Genomic DNA, 19,928 nt, shown 5'->3' with positions numbered 1-19,928 from the left:
CCAGTGCCACGTGCTGCTGGGATCGGGAATAGGAGAATAGACCAGATTAATGCTTCGCTGAAGAGATGGTGCAGGGGGGAGGGATTTAGATTCCTGAGGCATTGGGACTGATTCTGGGGAAGATGGGACTCATATAAGCTGGACTGGTTGCATTCCAGCAGGACTAGGACTAATATCCGCGCACTGATATTTGCTGGTACTGTGGGGGAGCGTTTAAACTAGAGTAGCTGGGGGTGGGAACCTGAGTGGAGAGGCACAAGAGAGGGAAACAATGATAGATGTGCAATAAGATAGAAGAACAACAGTTCAAAAAGATGTAAACAGGTACAATATGGCTACAAGGTGGTGTCCATGGAAACAGCAGACAGGATTTCCACCTCCTCCCCCAATTGTGTATTCTGCGGTGACGGAGGCAGCCCACCATTGGCCAGGGATGGGATCTTCTGGTCCCACCACTGTCAATGGGGGTTCCCGTTGTTCGCACGCTCTGCCACCGGGGAATCCGCTGGGGTCACAGTCTCAGGATGTGGGGTACGCCATTTAGGACTGAGTTAGAATTATAGAAATCCTACAGTGCAGAAGAAGGCAGTTCGGCCTATTGAGTCTGCACCGACTCTCTGATAGGGCATCTTACACAGGATCTCGCCCCTGACCTATCCCCTTACCCCACACATTTACCATGGTTAATCAACTTAAACTACACATTTTGGAACACTGAGGGATAATTTAGCATGGCCAATCCACCTAACCTGCACATCCTTGGACTGTGGAAGGAAACTGGAGCACCTGGAAGAAACCCACACAGACACGGAGAACATACAAACTCCACAGTCAGAGTCCAGAATTGAACCCGGGTCCCTGGTGCTGTGAGGCAGCAGTGCTAACCAATCTGCCACCACTAACCAATCTCCACAGTTGAGGAGAAATTTATTTACTCAGTGGGGGTGAACCTGTGGAATTCTCTACCACAGAAGGCTGGAGGCCAAGTAACTGAATATATTTAAGAAGGAAATAGATTTCTTAAACACTAAAGGTATAAAGGGGTACAGGGAGAAGCAGGAATATGGTGTTAATAGCAGATCAGCCATGATCCTGTTGAATAGCAGAGCAGGCTCGAGGGGCTGAATGGCCTACTCCTGCTCCTATTTGCTACATTTCTATGTAAGTTCTGGATTTAAGCCCTTGTGTATGGACTGTTCCTTGTTTTCCCCTTACACCCTGACAATCTCACATCTTGTCCCTCACACACTGACGGTCTTGCCTTTTATCCCTCACACACTTACCCCTGTACACACTGGCTGTCCCATGTTTCACTCTCTCACACAATTATATGGATTTGTATGGTAAACAAAGAAAATGTTTAAAGACAATCACTTAATGTCCACCAAAAACAATCCACACCAGAATAACAAACATGGAATTGCAAGATGAAAACAGACCAACATTTGCCTTCTACCATTCTGATCGTCAAAGAATCATTGAACTGTTAAACTACAGGAGGAGGCGGCCATTTGGTACATCGTGTCTGCACCAGCTCTCTGAATGAATAATTTATCCAGTGCCACTCCCACCTTCTCTTTTAAATCCTGCACATGCATCCTTTCCAGATGAGAATCCAATTCCGTCTTAAATGCCTTGATGAAACGCTGGCAGTGCATTCCAGATCTTAACCACTCACTGTAAAAAAGTTTCTCAAGTCTCCTTTTGCCAGTAATCTTAAAGATCTTAATAATCTTGATTATTGTCATTAATCTCTATCAATTAGTTTACAATTGACCTGGATATGTGATGAAGAAAACCTCACTCACGGAGAGTTTTGGGAACCATTGATTTAAAGCCACCTAAAAATTATTCAGAAACTGGATCCCAAAATATAAATTTCCAATAGTAATCCATCCAATTTGCGCTCAAATGAATCAATACTGTTTCCAATGTCTCCTTAGGGGGAGCCTCTTCCAGTGATTGACAACTTGCTCACTGAAATGCTGTTTCTGCCCAACTCCTAAGTGTATTTAAATCTCCTGTAGCTCATCCTGTTCAGCTTTAAGAAACTATCATGTCCAATAGCTTTGCATTACCTACAAATTTACTTTTTGTGCTTTTAACCCCAGCTCCATTCGTTGATAAAGATATTAACTGAAAGGGGACCCAAGATTGGCACTGTGAGACCCCAGTGGTAACAGTCTCCAAAGCTGATGAAAATCCCTCTGCCATCTGGGCTACCAATTCATATCCATTCTAAAAAATTTCCACTGCTTTTCAGGATTGGTCTTTCCAGAGGAGCAGAATGAACATCTTATCCAAGTGCACAATCTCCACTCCCTTTCCCCTTGGTCACCTTTGTATTCAACTGAAAAGACCACCCAGGCATGAACCCAGATTGGAGGTGTCAACATCTTTAGACTATTAAGTGGATCTACAAGAAATATTACCAGCCTGAATGTACGCAAAACAGGACAAGAAAGCATAGGAAATAATAAAGGAAGAGAAGACATTGATGGCAAGAACAGGAGCCTAAACAGACAGTGAAAATTAAAATGTCTGTACAGCAATCTGTTATAAAACAGGGCAGCTGGGGGCAATATTGCATTGGGAGGAACTAGATATGGGGCACAATTCTCCCATTTTGAGATGTAGTGCAGTGGCAGGCTGCTCCTGAGCCTGTCCCGCTGAACGGGACAGCGGGATCCCGCACCAAATTCAGTGCTTGGAGCCTCAGTAATTATGCACAAGTGGGTTCCCCTCCGGCTCTCCTGGCAGGCTGGCAGCTGATTCAGCTGCCCGCGCTCAACTGATAGGTTTGAAGATCGTGGCGTGATATTTAAATACCAGACCAGGACACTCATATCACTCTCTCCAGCCCACCTGTCTTCAACAGACTCTCCAACATGTCCGGAACCCAGAAAGAAAAGACTGGCAGCCTAAAGAAGGTGGCAGGATCGGTTTTCAGTGCCATTAATTCAGGGAGTGTGCATGTCCTCTACCCCAGGAATCAATTATCTCATTCGGTCCACCAGGGCTAGTCCTCCCTCCATTATCAGACTCACAGCATGGCATCCTGGTACTCAAACAGATACACTCTTCACAGATCACACAAATCCATTAGCGGGTGACACATATCAACACTCACTCTCTCCACGAGACTTTCACATTACCACCATCCCATCTGTCCTTTTGCTTGAACTCTAATCTCTGTCCCTTCTGGGGAGGATTCACCACATACGGAGACATGCATTTCACCCAACCTCTGCTGTGCATCCTCTCATCACATCTTTCTTTGTCTTCAAACAAGCCAAACTTGTACACAACAAGCGAGAACAATCCCAGACCAAGGGAGGGACAGCAGAGATCATCAATCTCACCAGTTCGAGGAGCTCACCAGCGAGGGCTGGGTTTGCTCCTTTGATGACACAGAGTTTGGCCTCTCACAACAACCTAGTACAAATCTCAGCTCTATCACTTCTCCCAATCCTGCAATTCAAAGTGAGTGCAATATACTCTGAATTAGCTTCAGTTCATCCACTAAACCAGTAGTTCCCAAACTTTTTTCACTGGGCCGCACTTTCGGAATAAAAATTTGCTCGTGCCACACCGAATTTTTTATTGATAAGAATTACATTCAAAAACAAACAAAAACAACAACTAGCAGTGCTTGATTCATAACATAGAACACAACTACTTTATAATATCATGGGACATCCAGAAAGTATGAAACAATGCAGCTACATAAAAACATGATTCATTCCCAAAATATACTTATAGACTTACATATGTAACCTTAAGTAAATATACAAACTCAATGAGAGGTGTGGGCTTGTTTTTGTCGGGTAATCTCATTTATATTAGGTCTAATTTGAGACAAACAAACTCTCATCTCCTCATCAACACAAAGAAGCCTTTCTCTTTTCTGGTCTTTGATATTTGTCAGAGCTGAAAATCCCTGTTCACAACAATATGTCGTGGAGAACTGTAGAAGAATAGCTAATGCTCTTGAAGAGATGCGTGGATACTGTTTCTGGTTGTATATCCAAAAAGAGTCCAGTGGCACACTCCCGTGTTTCATTTTCAAGGTGCGATCACTCGAAATGCAGGCCAGTTCCTCCTCCTCATCCAATGTCAGACCTGAACAGCTGGAATTTGCAAAGGGGTCTCAGACCCAGTCGAATTTTTCTATAGACAACGATGGGAAGTAATGATCAATCTTTTCTACCAGTGTTGCAAGATGTTCCTGTATGAGGCCGGACAATTCATTGCTCGTTTTAAAACTTTTTACCAGTGGGAACATTTCGAGGTTATGTTGCATCACTCTTCCGAGCCAGAGCTGAAGCTTTTTTTGGAATGCAGTCAGTTTGTCTGTAGTCATGAGGATGTTGTCATCGTGGCCTTGCATACTGGCATTGAGCACATTCAACTGGGAAAAGATATCGGCCAAATATGCCAGCTTTGCACACCAATTCTGAGGGAAGATGTATTTGCAATTTTGAAAAACCTGAGGGTCGATAAGTCCCCTGGGCCAGATGAGATATATCCTATGATTCTTTGGGAGGCAAGGGATGTGATTGCAGAGCCTTTGGTTTTGATCTTTGGGTCCTCACTGTCCACGGGGGTAGTAAGAAGTCTAACAACACCAGGTTAAAGTCCAACAGGTTTATTTGGTAGCAAATGCCACTAGCTTTAAGACTTGATTAGTTGTAAAGACTCACATTCCAATCATTATTCTGTAAATTGAGTTTGTGTCTCTGTATGCCCTGTTTGTGAGCAGATCTCCCACTCCACCTGACGAAGGAGCTGCGCTCCGAAAGCTAGTGGCATTTGCTACCAAATAAACCTGTTGGACTTTAACCTGGTGTTGTTAGACTTCTTACTGTGTTTACCCCAGTCCAACGCCGGCATCTCCACATCACGGGGATAGTGCCAGAGGACTGGAGAGTGGCGAATGTTGTTCCTCTGTTCAAGAAAGGAAATAAGAATGACCCTGGTAATTATAGGCCGGTTAGTCTCACTTCGGTGGTCGGTAAGTTAATGGAAAAGGTCCTGAGGGATAGGATTTATGACCATTTGGAAAGATGCAGCTTAATCCGGGATAGTCAACACGGATTCGTGAAGGGTAAGTCTTGCCTCACAAATTTGATTGAATTCTTTGAGAAGGTAACTAAGTGTGTTGATGAAGGTAGAGCAGTTGATGTCGTATACATGGATTTTAGTAAGGCGTTTGATAAGGTTCCCCATGGTCGGCTCATGAAGAAAGTAAGGAGGTGTGGGATAGAGGGAAATTTGGCCGATTGGATAAGTAACTGGCGATCTCATAAAAGACAGAGGGTGTGGATGGAAAGTTTTCAGACTGGAGACCAGTTACCAGCGGTGTACCACAGGGATCAGTGCTGGGTCCTCTGCTATTTGTGATTTTTATCAATGACTTGGAGGAGGGGGCTGAAGGGTGGGTCAGTAAATTTGCTGATGACATCAAGATTGGTGGAGTAGTGGATGAGGTGGAGGGCTGTTGTAGGCTGCAAAGAGTCATTGATAGGATGCAGAGCTGGGCCGAAAAATGGCAGATGGAGTTTAACCCTGATAAGTGCGAGGTGATTCATTTTGGTAGGACAAATTTGAATGCGGATTACAGGGTCAACGGCAGAGTTCTGAGGAATGTGGAGGAACAGAGAGATCCTGGGGTTCATATCTACAGATCTTTGAAGGTTTCCACTCAAGTGGATAGAGCCGTGAAGAGGGCCTATAGTGTGTTAGCGTTTATTAACAGAGGGTTTGAGTTTAAGAGCCGTGGGGTTATGCTGCAACTGTACAGGACCTTGGTGAGACAACATTTGGAATATTGTGTGCAGTTCTGGTCACCTCACTATAAGAAGGATGTGGAAGCATTGGAGAGAGTGCAGAGGAGATTTACCAGGATGCTGCCTGATTTGGAGGGTAGGTCTTATGAGGAAAGGTTGAGGGAGCTAGGGCTTCTCTCTTTAGAGCAGAGGAGGATGAGAGGTGACTTAATAGAGGTTTATAAGATGATGAGGGGGATAGATAGAGTGGACATTCAGAGACTATTTCCTCGGGTGGATGTAGCTGTTACTAGGGGGCATTACTATAAGGTTCATGGTGGGAGATATAGGAGGGATGTCCGAGGTAGGTTCTTTACTCAGAGAGTGGTTAGGGTGTGGAGTGGACTGCCTGCTGTGATAGTGGAGTCGGACACTTTAGGAGCTTTCAAGCGGTTATTGGATAGGCACATGGAGCACACCAGAATGATAGGGAGTGGAATAGCTTGATCTTGGTTTCGGACAAAGCTCGGCACAACATCGAGGGCCGAAGGGCCTGTACTGTGCTGTACTGTTCTATGTTCTATGTCATTGTCATCCAGTTGGTGGTACAATGGGTTCCCTGCTTGTTCCAAAAATTCTCTTAGTTCGTTCTTCATTTCCAACACCTGATTTAAAACTTTTCCGCAGGACATCCAGCGAACCTCCGAGTGCAGAATTAGGCATTGATGTTTTGATTCCATGTCTTTGCAGAGTTGAGCAAATAACCGCGCCTTTAGTGGTTTTGCTTTGATGAAGTTCACAATGCGCACAGTCTGACCTAGAACCAACTTCAAATCAGCTGCAAGGGTCTTGGTGATTAATGCCTCTGTGTAAAAAACAGTGCGTTGATATTACATCTGGATTTTTCTGTTTGATGAGTGCTGCCAAGCCTCTCACATTCCCTATCATACATGGCGCTCCATCCGTACAAATTCCAATACAAGAATCCCATGAAATCTCAACTTTTTCCAAATACTCAGACAAGGTTTGGAAAATATCTTGTCCTCTGGTATGTTTTTCAAGTTCCTTGCAAAATAGAAACTGTGTGATTATTTCGTCATTGTGAATGAATCTGATATAGGCAAGCAACTGTGCTTTTCCACTAATGTCGGTCGATTCATCAACTTGAATGGCAAATTTAGAATTCTTCATACTTTCGGAAACACCCTTCTCAATATTAGCTGACATATCAACTATTCTTCTGCAAATTGTATTATCAGACAAAGGAATTTCCATAACTTCTCACTCAGCATCATCACCAAACAAAGTTTTCACAATCAAGCTGCAGGCAGGCTGAATCAATTTTTCAGCTATTGCATGTGGTTTTGTCTGTTGAGCAATCAATTCAGTCACTTGGTAAGATACAATCTGCATCTTATCTGAGACTGTCATTCATTTTTCGAAATATGATCGTCGGCATTTCTGCTGTTCCGAAAGCCTTTCAAAATACTGAACATCCTTGTTTGCCAGATTTCCATGTTTTGACAACAGATGTCTTTTCATCTTCCTTGGGATCATATTGGAATTGGAAAGCTTCTCACCGGATCAAACACATAGGCCGAGGTAGGTTTTCATCTCCAGTCCATGTGAAACCGAGACTCAGATAGCTATCCATATATTGTCGACAAACTTTCTTTTTTGGAGGTTTGCTTGGGCCTCCTACTGGTGTAGAATTAAACGACTCTTCTTCAGCACTGTTCGAACGGCGATTCTGGATCACAACGTGGACTCGGAACGTCCTCAGCATCACTTGATACTCTTGCTCTCACTTTGGGAAAAATATCTATCCATGTTTAAATGTTTCTTTGATTGTCCTTGAATCTTCCCGCCACACTTGCCATCCTCTCTCGCCGCATCAGTGTGGCGCGCCGCACCCTTTGGGAACCACTGCCCTAACCTGTCCTTTTCTCTTTTGCAGGTATCAATAAACCGTGGCCAGCTAGCCAGCCCAGCAACTCTCCGGGCCCCCAGAGCACGTCCGAGGAAGAGGGGGCTCAGGAAGAACCTCACAGCACTCACCCGCACCTTCCACCAGTGCAGAGACACATGTCACAAGATTGGACTTCGGGTCATTTTCTGGAGACTCACAGATATCTCCCCGCAGCAGTCGAAGGCACGGACAGGCCAGGTCTCCAGCACTCAGAGGGCTGCTGCAGACCAGCCCCCGCGCAGTCCCAATCAGATGATGAGCCTCTGGAAATGGTTGTCAGCTCACTGGAGGAGTTGCAAAGGTAGACAGCGGAACATTGGACAGAGCTTCAACAGTCACTCAGCGGACCAGAGCACATGATGGAGGAGTCTGTCTGTGTTCTGTGTGATGTTGTGGCTCTGACATGTGAGCACCTCAGGGCCACCATGGAAACCTTGGTCCAGCAGGTCCTGCTGGATTTACGCTGAGCCATGCACTCTATGGCCACATACTCTGGTAAGCACCATCAGGATGTAGGTCACATGGGGACCAGGTACTTTGACCTCCTTCTAGGTGCCCTGGCTCCTCTAGGAGTCATGCTGGGGCCCTTTGGCACCCACGAAGGATGAGCATCACACCAAGTGTGTGCAGCCACTCTGCCTGTGCCCGCACCAACTTCAGCAGCGCAAACCACCGAGGGTGCTTCTGCCCTTTGGCAGGAGACCCTTATGAGGCTGGGCCCCTCTGGCAGTTGGGCCACCTGAGGATGTCCACCAAATACATCACAGACATCATGATGTAGCAGTCAGCAGGTTGCCTCTGTCTCTGCTGCCGATGTCAGGGCTGCTGTAAGACATAGTGGTAGCATTAGGAAAGTTTAAAAGTTTTGGTGTCACCTCAGGGTCATGGGAGCTCTACCACTGTGAATAAATTTCACTTTTTCCAAACCATTCTATCAGTATATGAATGCACTGGTCAGCTGAAAGCATTTTAGTTTGGATCTCTACAATCCTCTTATTCCGAGGTTCAACCTTTCGCACAATCATAGTGTCCCTTTTAAGATTAACATTCATGTGATGCCAACGTCAGTGCCACTTGGTACCGTACCCATGTGTGTTGTCAGGGAGATGTGTGTCATTCTTTATTCGGAATCTATGATGGGTGAGTTCTCAATCATTAATCCTCAAGGGATAGCAATGGCTAATGAGGGTTCATCAGATATGTGACTCTCTGTGCATCTAAGTTTCCTAATTGATAATGTCCCAAACCAAGACATACACTTTAGAATGAGAGTCCTACACTGGTCTGTACTTCCTTCATGGCAGTGTTTGCATCCTTACATGGTGTGGGAAGCATCCAGCCTCAACTCACATGTTATTCCTTGCTGGATTTTAAGTTGACAGAGTGAGCACATTACCAGGACACTGATGAATCAGCTAAGATCTGACCCTAGTGAGTTGTGAGCACTTAATACTCAAGTGTGAATGCAGACCCTGAGCGATGGTTCAGCTATTCCTTCAGAAGTCACAAAATGTTTGGAGGGCTAGCAATGTCTCCTGATGATTGGATTTACAGTTTTATTAACCTTGGAACTTTGCAGCTATGAGGGTATACAGGCATGCTTCCCACATCTCTACGACATCATGGCGCTTGTATTGTCCCTTAACATCCCTCAGGGCTTCCTGCACCTCCTCATCTTCATCTTCTGAGGAAAGCTCCTCTTGCTCCAGTTCATCCTCTGGCAGGGCACCTCCTGCATAGCCAGATTCTGAAGGGCACAGGAAACCGCAATCATGTGGAAAATCCTCTCCAGTCTAAATTTCAGAAAGCCACCTGAGCAGTCCAGGCATCTGAACTGCATCTTCAGCACTCCTATGATCTGCTCAATGAAGGAGCATTTGGTGGTGTGAGCAGCATTGGACCTTTCCTTGGCTGGAGTCCGAGGATGACACAACAGAGACGTGAGCTAATCCCATTGCAATCATTCCTGCAGACTTACTCGAAGATCCCAGGCACCTGGGAGTGATTGAAGATGTAGGAGTCATGGCAACTCCCAGGGTGTGCTTTTGATAGTCACACACCAATTGCATGTTGATGGAATGGAAGCCATTACGGTTGATGAACCTCCTACCAGGGAACCTGTGTAGCCACGTGAGTGCAGTTCATTGCTCCCTGCACTCTCAGGAATCCAGAGTTAGCTCTGAATCCCATGAATCTTTCAGTCTGGCTATCCTCATCCAGTAAGAAGTTTAACAACACCAGGTTAAAGTCCAACAGGTTTATTTGGTAGCAAATGCCACTAGCTTTCGGAGCGCTGCCCCTTCGTCAGGTGGAGTGGAGAAATGCTCACAAACAGGGCATACAGAGACACAAACTCAATTTACAGAATAATGATTGGAATGCAGTCTTTACAGATAATCAAGTCTTAAAGGTACAAACAATGTGAATGGAGGGAGCATTAAGCACAGGTTAAGGAGATGTGTATTGTCTCCAAACAGGACAGCCAGTGAGATTCTGCAAGTCCAGACAAGCTGTGGGGATACAGATAAGTGTGACATGAACCCAAGATCCCGGTTTAGGCCTTCCTCATGTGTGCGGAACTTGGCTATCAGTTTCTGCTCAGCGACTCTGCGCTGTCGTGTGTTGTGAAGGCGCCTTGGCGAACGCTTACGCGAAGATCAGAGGCCGAATGCCCGTGACCGCTGAAGTGCTCCCCAACAGGAAGAGAACAGTCTTGCCTGGTGATAGTCGAGCGGTGTTCATTCATCCGTTGTCGTAGCGTCTGCATGGTTTCCCCAATGTACCATGCCTCGGGACATCCTTTCCTGCAGCGTATCAGGTAGACAATGTTGGCCGAGTTGCAAGAGTATGTACCGTGTACCTGGTGGATGGTGTTCCCACGTGAGATGATGGCATCTGTGTCGATGATCCGGCACGTCTTGCAGAGGTTGCTGTGGCAGGGTTGTGTGGTGTCGTGGTCACTGTACTCCTGAAGGCTGGGTAGTTTGCTGCGGACAATGGTCTGTTTGAGGTTGTGCGATTGTTTGAAGGCAAGAAGTAGGGTGTGGGGATGGCCTTGGCGAGATGTTCGTCTTCATCAATGACATGTTGAAGACTCCGGAGGAGATGCCATAGCTTCTCCGTCCCAGGGAAGTACTGGACGACGAAGAGTACTCTGTCCACCGTGTCCCGTGTTTGTCTTCTGAGGAGGTCGGTGCGGTTTTTCGCTGTGGTGCGTCGGAACTGTCGATCGATGAGTCGAGCGCCATATCCTGTTCTTATGAGGGTATCTTTCAGCGTCTGGAGGTGTCTGTTGCGATCCTCCTCATCCGAGCAGATCCTGTGTATACGGAGAGCTTGTCCGTAGGGGATGGCTTCTTTAACGTGTTTAGGGTGGAAGCTGGAGAAGTGGAGCATCGTGAGGTTATCCGTGGGCTTGCAGTACAGTGAGGTGCTGAGGTGACCGTCCTTAATGGAGATGCGTGTGTCCAAGAATGCAACCGATTCCGGAGAGTAGTCCATGGTGAGTCTGATGGTGGGATGGAACTTGTTGATGTCATCATATAGTTGTTTCAGTGATTGTTCACCATGAGGCCAAAGGAAGAAAATGTCATCGATGTATCTCGTGTATAGCATCGGTTGAAGGTCCTGTGCGGTGAAGAAGTCTTGTTCGAACCTGTGCATGAAGATGTTGGCATATTGAGGTGCGAATTTGGTCCCCATGGCTGTTCCGTGTGTCTGGATGAAGAACTGGTTGTTGAAGGTGAAGACATTGTGGTCCAGGATGAAGCAGATGAGTTGTAAAATTGTATCTGGAAACTGGCGGTTGTCGGCGCTGAGCACTGAGGCCGTTGCAGCAATGCCATCGTCATGGGGGATGCTGGTGTAGAGTGCCGAGACATCCATTGTGACGAGGAGTGCTCCTGGTTCAACTGCTCCATGTGTGCCGAGTTTCTGTAGGAAGTCCGTAGTGTCGCGACAAAAGCTGGGGGTTCTTTGTACAATGGGTTTCAGGATGCCCTCGACATAGCCGAGAGGTTCTCGCACAGGGTCCCATTGCCCGATACGATGGGACGGCCGAGTGTGTTTGCCTTGTGTATCTTCGGGAGGCAGTAGAGATCTCCAACGCGGGGAGTACGTGGGATGAGAGCACGGAGGGTGCTCTGAAGGTCCGGATCAAAGGTCTTGATCAGACTGCTGAGTTAACGGGTGTGTTCTTTGGTCGGATCTGCAGGTAACTGTCTGTAGTGTTCCTCGTTGTTCAGTTGTCGATACACTTCTTTGCAGTAATCCATTCTGTTCAGTATGACGATGGCCCCTCCTTTGCTGGTTTGATGATAATGTTGCGGTTGGACTTGAGCGCGTGGATGGCGTTGCGTTGTGCTTGGGTGATGTTCGGGGCTGTCTTGCGAGTGCGGCTGATGAATTTGGTGTTGACGCATCTCCTGATGGCTTGGGCATAAATGTCAAGTCGAGGGCAGCGGCCTTCCGGAGGAGTCCAATTCGACTCTTTCCTCTTCGGAAGCACTGCAGATCTCTCTGTTGGCTGTTCCAGTTCATTGGCTGTCTCATTGTGTTCGCTGTTGGCCTCTTGGGGTTTGTGGAAGAACTCCCGCAGCCTCATTCGCCTGATGAATTCCTCTGTGTCTGCTGCGAGACTGATGGGGTCTATTTTGGTGGTGGGGCAAAAATTGAGCCCTGGGCTGAGAACTTCGATTTCATCTGGTTGAAGTGTGTAGTCCGACAAGTTGACAATGGACTTCCCTGCAGTGGTACTGTTTTCTACTGTGGTACCGGGGGAGGCTTGGTTGCTGCTGGTGGTGATGCCGAGTTTCTCAAGTTTCCTGTTTTTGGTGCGCATGTCGATGGTGTAGTTCCTTTGTCTCGTCTGCTTGGCAAAGTTTCGCAGCTGGTCTGCGTCCTGAGTGTAAGTTGAGAATATGGATTCTATCTTGGTTTCCAGGATGCGGCGTTTGCTGTAGAGCTGGTGTATGAGGTGGTTGAGGACTGTGAGAGAGGTGCGATGGCAAAGTCTCTCAGCGTAGTCTGTGTTATAGGTTGACCTGAGTGGGTTCGTGATTTGTAGTCCTTTCGGTATCTTGTCTGCTTTCTTGCATCTTTGTAGAAACTTGATGTCTGTGTTGATATGCGCAATCTTCTTGGAGATCCTCTTCACTTGGAGCCGGCAGTTTGCGATGTCGATGGTAGTCATAGCTATGGTAGTCATGACTACCATATCCTCATCCAGAGCAAAGTTCACATAATGATGGGCGATCCTGTAAAGGACATTGGTCACCTCTCGAATGCATTGATGTGCTGCTGACTATGAAATGCCACACGGGTCCAGATGCTCCCGAGAAAGACTTGGAGGCAAAGAAATTGAAGACTGCTGTCACCTTTAAGGCACAAGCCTCCAAAACCACATGGTGTCAGGTCTCCTCGAAGCAAGAGGCATATATGGCAAAGAAGATCTTTGGACAATCACAGCCTTGCCCTGCACTACTTCTCAATCAATTGTAGAAAGGAGACTCGTAAAAGCTACACCCTTGGTGTTGCCAGTCATCTCTGCAGTCCGTGCCTCTGCTCCTCAGCCTCATGTTGATGCTCACGCTCCTCCTAGCCCTGTCCCACATGCACTGCCTCCTGCTGGAGCTGCACACGCAGATGCCTTTCTTTCCTTCACCTCTTGTCTCAAATGAGAATTCATAGAAAAGCTCCCTGGATGACTGGGTCCATTCTGACTTTTGCCTCCTCTCTGAAAAGAGATATTGAAGATAGAATGGGTCAAGGGTGCTGAGCACAAAGGTGTGAATGTGAACCATGGAAGAAGTGGAGCAGCTAAACTTTGGGAGCTTGGATTGATCTTCATGCTATTTTAACCCCTGGGACTCAAGCGTGCAAAGAGATTATCAGCATTCCATTCCACAGGTATTACATCTGGAGCCCTGTTGAGGGGTGAGAACTTGTGAATTACATCATTGAACCAGTGTGTCTCTGACCTCCACTCACTGACTTAGTATAACCAACAGCATTCGGTTGTTCGTGGGAAATGAATGGAATCTGCTTGGCTACTGACGAATGGCATTAATTGTCAACCCGTGACTCCTCTCAGCTGATGGGATGGCAGAATTGATGCAGCTGTACCCCCTTCACTCCGCAAGGCTGCATTCCTGTCTTCCACTATGTAGCTTTTCAAAAATTGATGTGAGCCTATTGAGTTGTGCTAATCAAAGCGCAAAATTAAAAATCTGTCTTGCTCTTGCTCCCTGGACAATGGGATGTAAGTCGTGTTGTTAGATCTCTTCGTTTCCACAAAGAGTCAGAGTCCGGTTGTTAAATTTCAATGGGTTTATTCAGCACCCAAAGGTGCTGCACAGTTACACTTCCTTAGTTGTTCCCAAGTCAAGAGAGAGACAGAGAGAGCGCTGTTCGCGCGCTTAGTTCATATACTCGTGACATCACTGGTCTTAATCTCATTGGTGTGTTTAAACCACACTGCCAGGCCCTGATTTATCTTCACTGGGACTGGGGCTGAGTTTGTCCCTGATTGGTGGTCGAGTGGTAGCGGCATGACGTAAGACGCCGCGGTGTCACATGGGCCGCGGGGCCGGAATCGGGAGATGACGGTGGTCATTTTGCATGGGGAGATGTTCCCCGACTTCACGATCGAGGATCGGGCACCAGCGGAGGGGAAGTTCAGGCTCCAGGCCCGAGATCAGTACCACTCCCGGCGCAGCACAGCCCCATCAGTGTACCTGGACCTTGTCCACTGTGGCAGCACCAACAACTGAATCCAATGCAAGGAGGAGCCTCAGTGGCTAGTTTTGCTGCCCTCACACACTTCATCATACCCCTCCCAGACAGAACCAATCTTGCATTCAATTTTGGAAGACAGCATTTTACTTCAGTGCCTATATGGTGATGCTACACCTGTATTACAAGACGGAGTTCAACCCTTCCTGCCTTGTGCCTCTAATTTACCTGGAACCTCTCGATGTGTAGGGAGCGATGTGTCCTCCAGTAATACTGGATCCTGTCATTGTAGTGGTAGATATTGTCATGCTCTTCCCCCACTCCCCCAACTCCCAGTCCATCACCTGTGAAGCACCTATGCCTCAATTGGACCTGTATCCACCCCATTTGGAGACTATTTGCACCATCACTTACAGACATACTCTGCCTGCACCCCCCCTCCCCACAGCCCCCTTTCCCCCCATGAAACCTTCACATACTTCCTCTCCCTATTATGAGTTCCTTATCTACAGGTTGCAGGTGCCCCTGTGATCATTCGTGACCAGCTCTGTACAGAGCCTGCCATATCCAGGGACATCAACTCTTAGACAGCCCTGTACACCAAGCTGTGTATTCTTCCTGTAGAGTACACGGTCCTTGGCCCCTCCCTGTATGCTTCGAATGATTGCTCCTGCTTCATGGCTGCTGCTCTTCTGCATGTCTCCATTCTCTGACTTCAGACAGAGATCCAAATAGTTCCAGACTGCCTGTCATCTGTGATTCTTGTCCATTTTACAGCAGGAATGTCTGCTCTCTGTGACTCCTGTCTGCTAGCCTCTTAACTTAAATGGGAGCCTTGACATAATTCCAGTTTCCATGGAGGACTACGGCAACAGTGACCTTCAGAAAGCAGCCCCAACCTGTTTTATGTTCGTGCGAACCATCCCTGATGCATACACTAACATTCGCTCACCCCATAACCTGCAGTCTGCAGGCATTCCCTCGCAGTAATACATGTGCTAGTCCTTAGACCTTCTGTTTATCTGCATGTCATGCAGCCTTGTTGTGGTCCATTTTCCCTCCACTTGATTTTCCCTCTGTCTTCCATTGTATGTCCTCTTCATCCACCTCCTTGCCTCTCTGCCTTTCATTCTGAGCCTTTGCACTTCCCCCACAACCCTCTTTCCACATAACCCTCTAGTCTTCGCCTACCCACCCACACCTTTGTGGTACCGCACTGCCTGTGTAGATGTCCTTTTATTGCTGCTAAAATGATATAATAGGCCTTTTGTTTATAATTTGGGTCTAATGCAATGTCCTGGAGTTTTATGAGTTTTACAACCCTTTTGAATTGTCTGGTTTGCGACTGATTGACAGATCAAGGTCAGGTGGTTCCTTCATAGGGAAATCCAGAGTTATTTTCAGTTTGGCTAGTTAGCAGCTGTTTGGGATCCAGACTGAAAACAGTGTTTCTGTCTCTCACCCTGGTATTGGAAGTTCTACTGGCTGCTGACTAGGCAGAGGTTGTTGGGGCTCCAGGCTGCAGGCAGTGTGTTTCTGTCTCTCTCCCTGGAATTGGAGGTTTGGCTCTTGGTGACTGGCTAGCTAGTAGCTAGAGGCAAGGAAGGCCTCTGTCTCTTGAAGTATGCTGAAAGTTCCAGGGTTGGAAGGCCTCAGCATTTTCAACTCACCATCCACAGGAGTAAACCACAGAGGGGAGTTGGAAAGCTGCAAAATCCAGTGTCACGTGAGCATACTTATTTTCTGTGCTAAGCCTTGAACGGGGGTTTTAAGTTTGTGGGGGTGCTTGCGTTGGAACAGTATATTTAGCTGTTCAGGTATATATAATATCATAGTTGTTTTTTCTCTTGTTTGTAATTGATGAAAGTTGTCTTTTTATATGTTAACTGTATTCTTAAATAAACTTTGTTTGATAAAAACTCCCCAGTGAGTCGTTTGAATCATAACTGGAGTGAAACATCTTATGCTTACCCGTGCCAAAATTCAAAGTGTAAAACTTATGGTTGAGGCTGACTTCATAAAACCCTTGGAAGTTTCTGGATTATAACAATCCGAGCTGATGACAGAGGAGGATCCATGGACTCAGTAGCACAGTGCTGTCCATGAACACCAGATGGGTGTGGAGATGGAGGGCAGGAACCGATGTATCCTGGCAGAGTGATGTATAGCGCATCAGGGGTAGCGTAGCTGACAGGTAGGCATTGCCCACTGTACTCATCTCAAATTCTCTGGCAAACTGAGAGCTGTCTAATGCAGGTCTAATGCAGGCAGCCTTTATCAATTGTGTTTGATGCCGACATGATTTCCCACTAGTGAGACCCAAGATTGGAAGGCCTGATGGAATTTCAGCAGCCCGCTGTTTGAATCAGCATTCATGAGATACAAATGAAAGCAAATGGTATGTGCACTTGCTGCCAGAGGAAAGAGAGACCCAATATCAACCTGCCGTTGGGAGAATACCGTACTGCGGCACGGTAGCACAGTGGTTAGCACTGCTGCTTCACAGCTCCAGGGTCCCGGGTTCGATTCCCGGCTCGGGTCACTGTCTGTGTGGAGTTTGCACATTCTCCTCGTGTCTGCGTGGGTTTCCTCCGGGTGCTCCGGTTTCCTCCCACAGTCCAAAGATGTGCGGGTTAGGTTGATTGGCCAGGTTAAAAATTGCCCCTTAGAGTCCTGAGATGCGTAGGTTAGCGGGATTAGTGGGTAAGTATGTGGGGGTAGGGATAGGGCCTGGGTGGGATTGTGGTCGATGCAGACTCGATGGGCCGAATGGCCTCCTTCTGCACTGTAGGGTTTCTATGGTTTCTTTCTATGGTTTCTAATTGCAACGTGATTTTATGCCAGCGGGTTTCTGACTTTTTGCCTCTTGCCAGATTTTCGGCACCTGCCCACCACTCAACCTGTAGCCTCATGGCTACAGAAAATTCAGGACAGGGAATTAAGCATTGCAGTTTATAACATGATTAGAAAAGATAGAGAGGGAAAACAGGAAGGCAAAGTGGCTGCTCTATTAAGGATAACATAATGGAAGTAGAACTATGGGGCAGAACTTTCAGCAAGACATAAATATAAACCATTTGAACAGAGAGGTACAAGGTAATAAAGGTTCAAGCACTGTGATAGGTGCGGTCTACAAACCATCTAATAGTGGGAGAAGGAAGGAGAAATACACAAATTAGGGAGTTAAATAAAAGATCACAGAATAATAATCATGGGAAATTTCAACAATCCTGATATTAAATAAAGCTGCAAACCCTGCGACACCTCAAGGAGGGAAGGGGAAAGTTATCTGAACCCTTTGTACCAGGAGGCAGTCACATCCCTGAGGGCTGCAATTACCATATTACAACAGTAACAATAACTTAAAAAGAACTTAATTAGTTGTGAAGCACTTCTGGATGTCCTAGGATCATGAAAATGTTATATAATTTCAAGCAACCCAAAACCTGACCTTCTCAGTGTGGCATCAGGAATAGTTTGCAGTATCTCCTCCCGTAACTGATATGGCTGTGAGGGCAGCACAGTAGCACAGTGATTGGCACTGTGCCCTCACAACACCAGAGACCCAGATTCAATTCCGGCCTCGGGTCACTGTCTGTGTGGAGTTTGCATGCTCTCCTCATGTCTGCATGGGTTTCCTCCAGATGCTCCGGTTTCTTCCCACAGTCCAAAGATGTGCAGATTAGGTGGATTTGCCATGGTAAATTGCCCCTTATGTCCCAAGATGTGTAGGTTAGATGGATTAGCCATGGGGAATGGGTGGGGTGAGGGGATAAGGTGGGGGAAGAGGGCCGAGGTAAGATTTCTCTCAAAGAGTTAGTGCAGACGCGATGGGACGAATGGCCTCTTCTACACTAGGGATATGGGGGTAGGGCCTGGGTGGGCTTGTGGTCGGTGCAGACTCGATGGGCCAAATGGCCTCTTTCTGCGCTGTAGGGATTCTATGATTCTATGAAGTAGTTGGGAAGGGTTTTGGGATAGAAATAGAGGAATGAGTGGAGGGGCTAACAATAGCCCATTGATGTCATTTAAATGTGGCAGAGAGGATATCTGGTGCAGTTTAAAAACAAGTCTTACTGTGTTTACTGTCCAGAACACTCCCTTTAACCAGTGGCAATTCAAAGAAGAGGCATTGTCCCATTCCCTGGGTTACACTATTGTATATATTGGGTAATGAGCCACTCCAAATTGTGTGCGATGTGGAATCACTTACGGAAGCAACTAATGCCATTAATCCAAACAGATTGTAGGCCCACACTTGTGACAGACAATTCAAGAGACCCCAGGCATTGAAGGAGACTCAAAACTCATTTCAGGGATGGAGCTAAAACAGGAGGGATGCAGGTCAAAGATCACAGCATTTTTGACAGGCTATATGCACAGGATCTCCGCTCATTCAAAAGGTTGAGGAATGCTTCACTGCTATATGCTCCCCCATTATCTATCTTATCTCCACTCACCTGATGACGGAGCAACACTCTGAACGCTCGTGATTCCAAATAAACCTGTTGGACTTTAACCTGGTGTTGTGAGACTTCTTACTGTGCCCAGCCCAGTCCAGCACCGGCAACACCACATCGTATCTTACCTGAGCTCATCATGGGCTTCCTTCCCCAATCCTAAGGCTCCCAATGAGTGTGTTGCTGCCTGGCGGACATTGCTGTTCCAGTCATTCCACATCAGGTATACGATCTTGTGTGTCAGATCCTGGGGCATCAAAACGGTGAAAAAGCATTTTATTCCATTGGAACAAATGCCCCCAAAGATCACAACAAAATATAAAAATAAACTGAAAGTGATTTTCAAATGCTAGGAATCATAAACCCAAATACACCTGGAAGACTGGGAATGTGGCTGGAGAAGGGACAAATCTCATTTAATGCGGTACAATCAGTTTAAGGAAATATAAACTAAAAAGGAAATATAAAATGAATAGAGAATAAAGAGGTGGAGAAGGCGAGGAATAGAAATTAAATGGGAAATATTACATAGAACATACAGCACTGAACAGGCCATTTGGCCCATAGGTCAATGCCAGCATTTAGGCTTTTCACAAGCTTCCTCCTGTCCTATGTTGTCTCACCTTTAACATAAACTTCTAAAGGAAGAGGGTTGAGCTAAGGGAATTGTCCCGTCCACTCCACCCAGTCACTTATCCTGCTGACAATAAGAGAGGTAATGGAAGAGAAATGCTAACCTGAGCTTTGTTTCCCATGGCAGAGTTTTGAAGGGATGAGACTCTCTTTTCATAGAAGATAGAACAGTACAGCACAGTACAGGCCCTCAATGTTGTGCCGAGCTTTGTCCGAAACCAAGATCAAGCTATCCCACTCCCTATCATTCTGGTGTGCTCCATGTGCCTATCCAATAACTGCTTGAAAGTTCCTAAAGTGTCTGACTCCACTATCACAGCAGGCAGTCCACTCCACACCCCAACCATTCTCTGAGTAAAGAACCTA

The 19,928-nt window shown here is 46.6% G+C and overlaps 1 protein-coding gene across 3 annotated transcripts in view; it reads right to left on the bottom strand.

The window, feature by feature from the left end:
• Positions 1–19,928, bottom strand: part of heatr4 (HEAT repeat containing 4) — a 101,140-nt gene that overhangs the window by 29,498 nt on the left and 51,714 nt on the right. For all 3 annotated transcript variants that reach the window (XM_078233575.1, XM_078233576.1, XM_078233577.1), the window contains one exon: positions 19,058–19,176. In XM_078233575.1, the coding sequence (XP_078089701.1) occupies positions 19,058–19,176 (119 nt within the window). The remainder of the gene's footprint in view (positions 1–19,057; positions 19,177–19,928) is intronic.

This window comes from Mustelus asterias, chromosome 18 (assembly GCF_964213995.1).
Source record: "Mustelus asterias chromosome 18, sMusAst1.hap1.1, whole genome shotgun sequence".
Lineage (NCBI taxonomy): Eukaryota > Metazoa > Chordata > Chondrichthyes > Carcharhiniformes > Triakidae > Mustelus > Mustelus asterias.
Note: the sequence above shows the minus strand (reverse complement) of the source record. Positions and strands in the feature narration are given on the sequence as shown.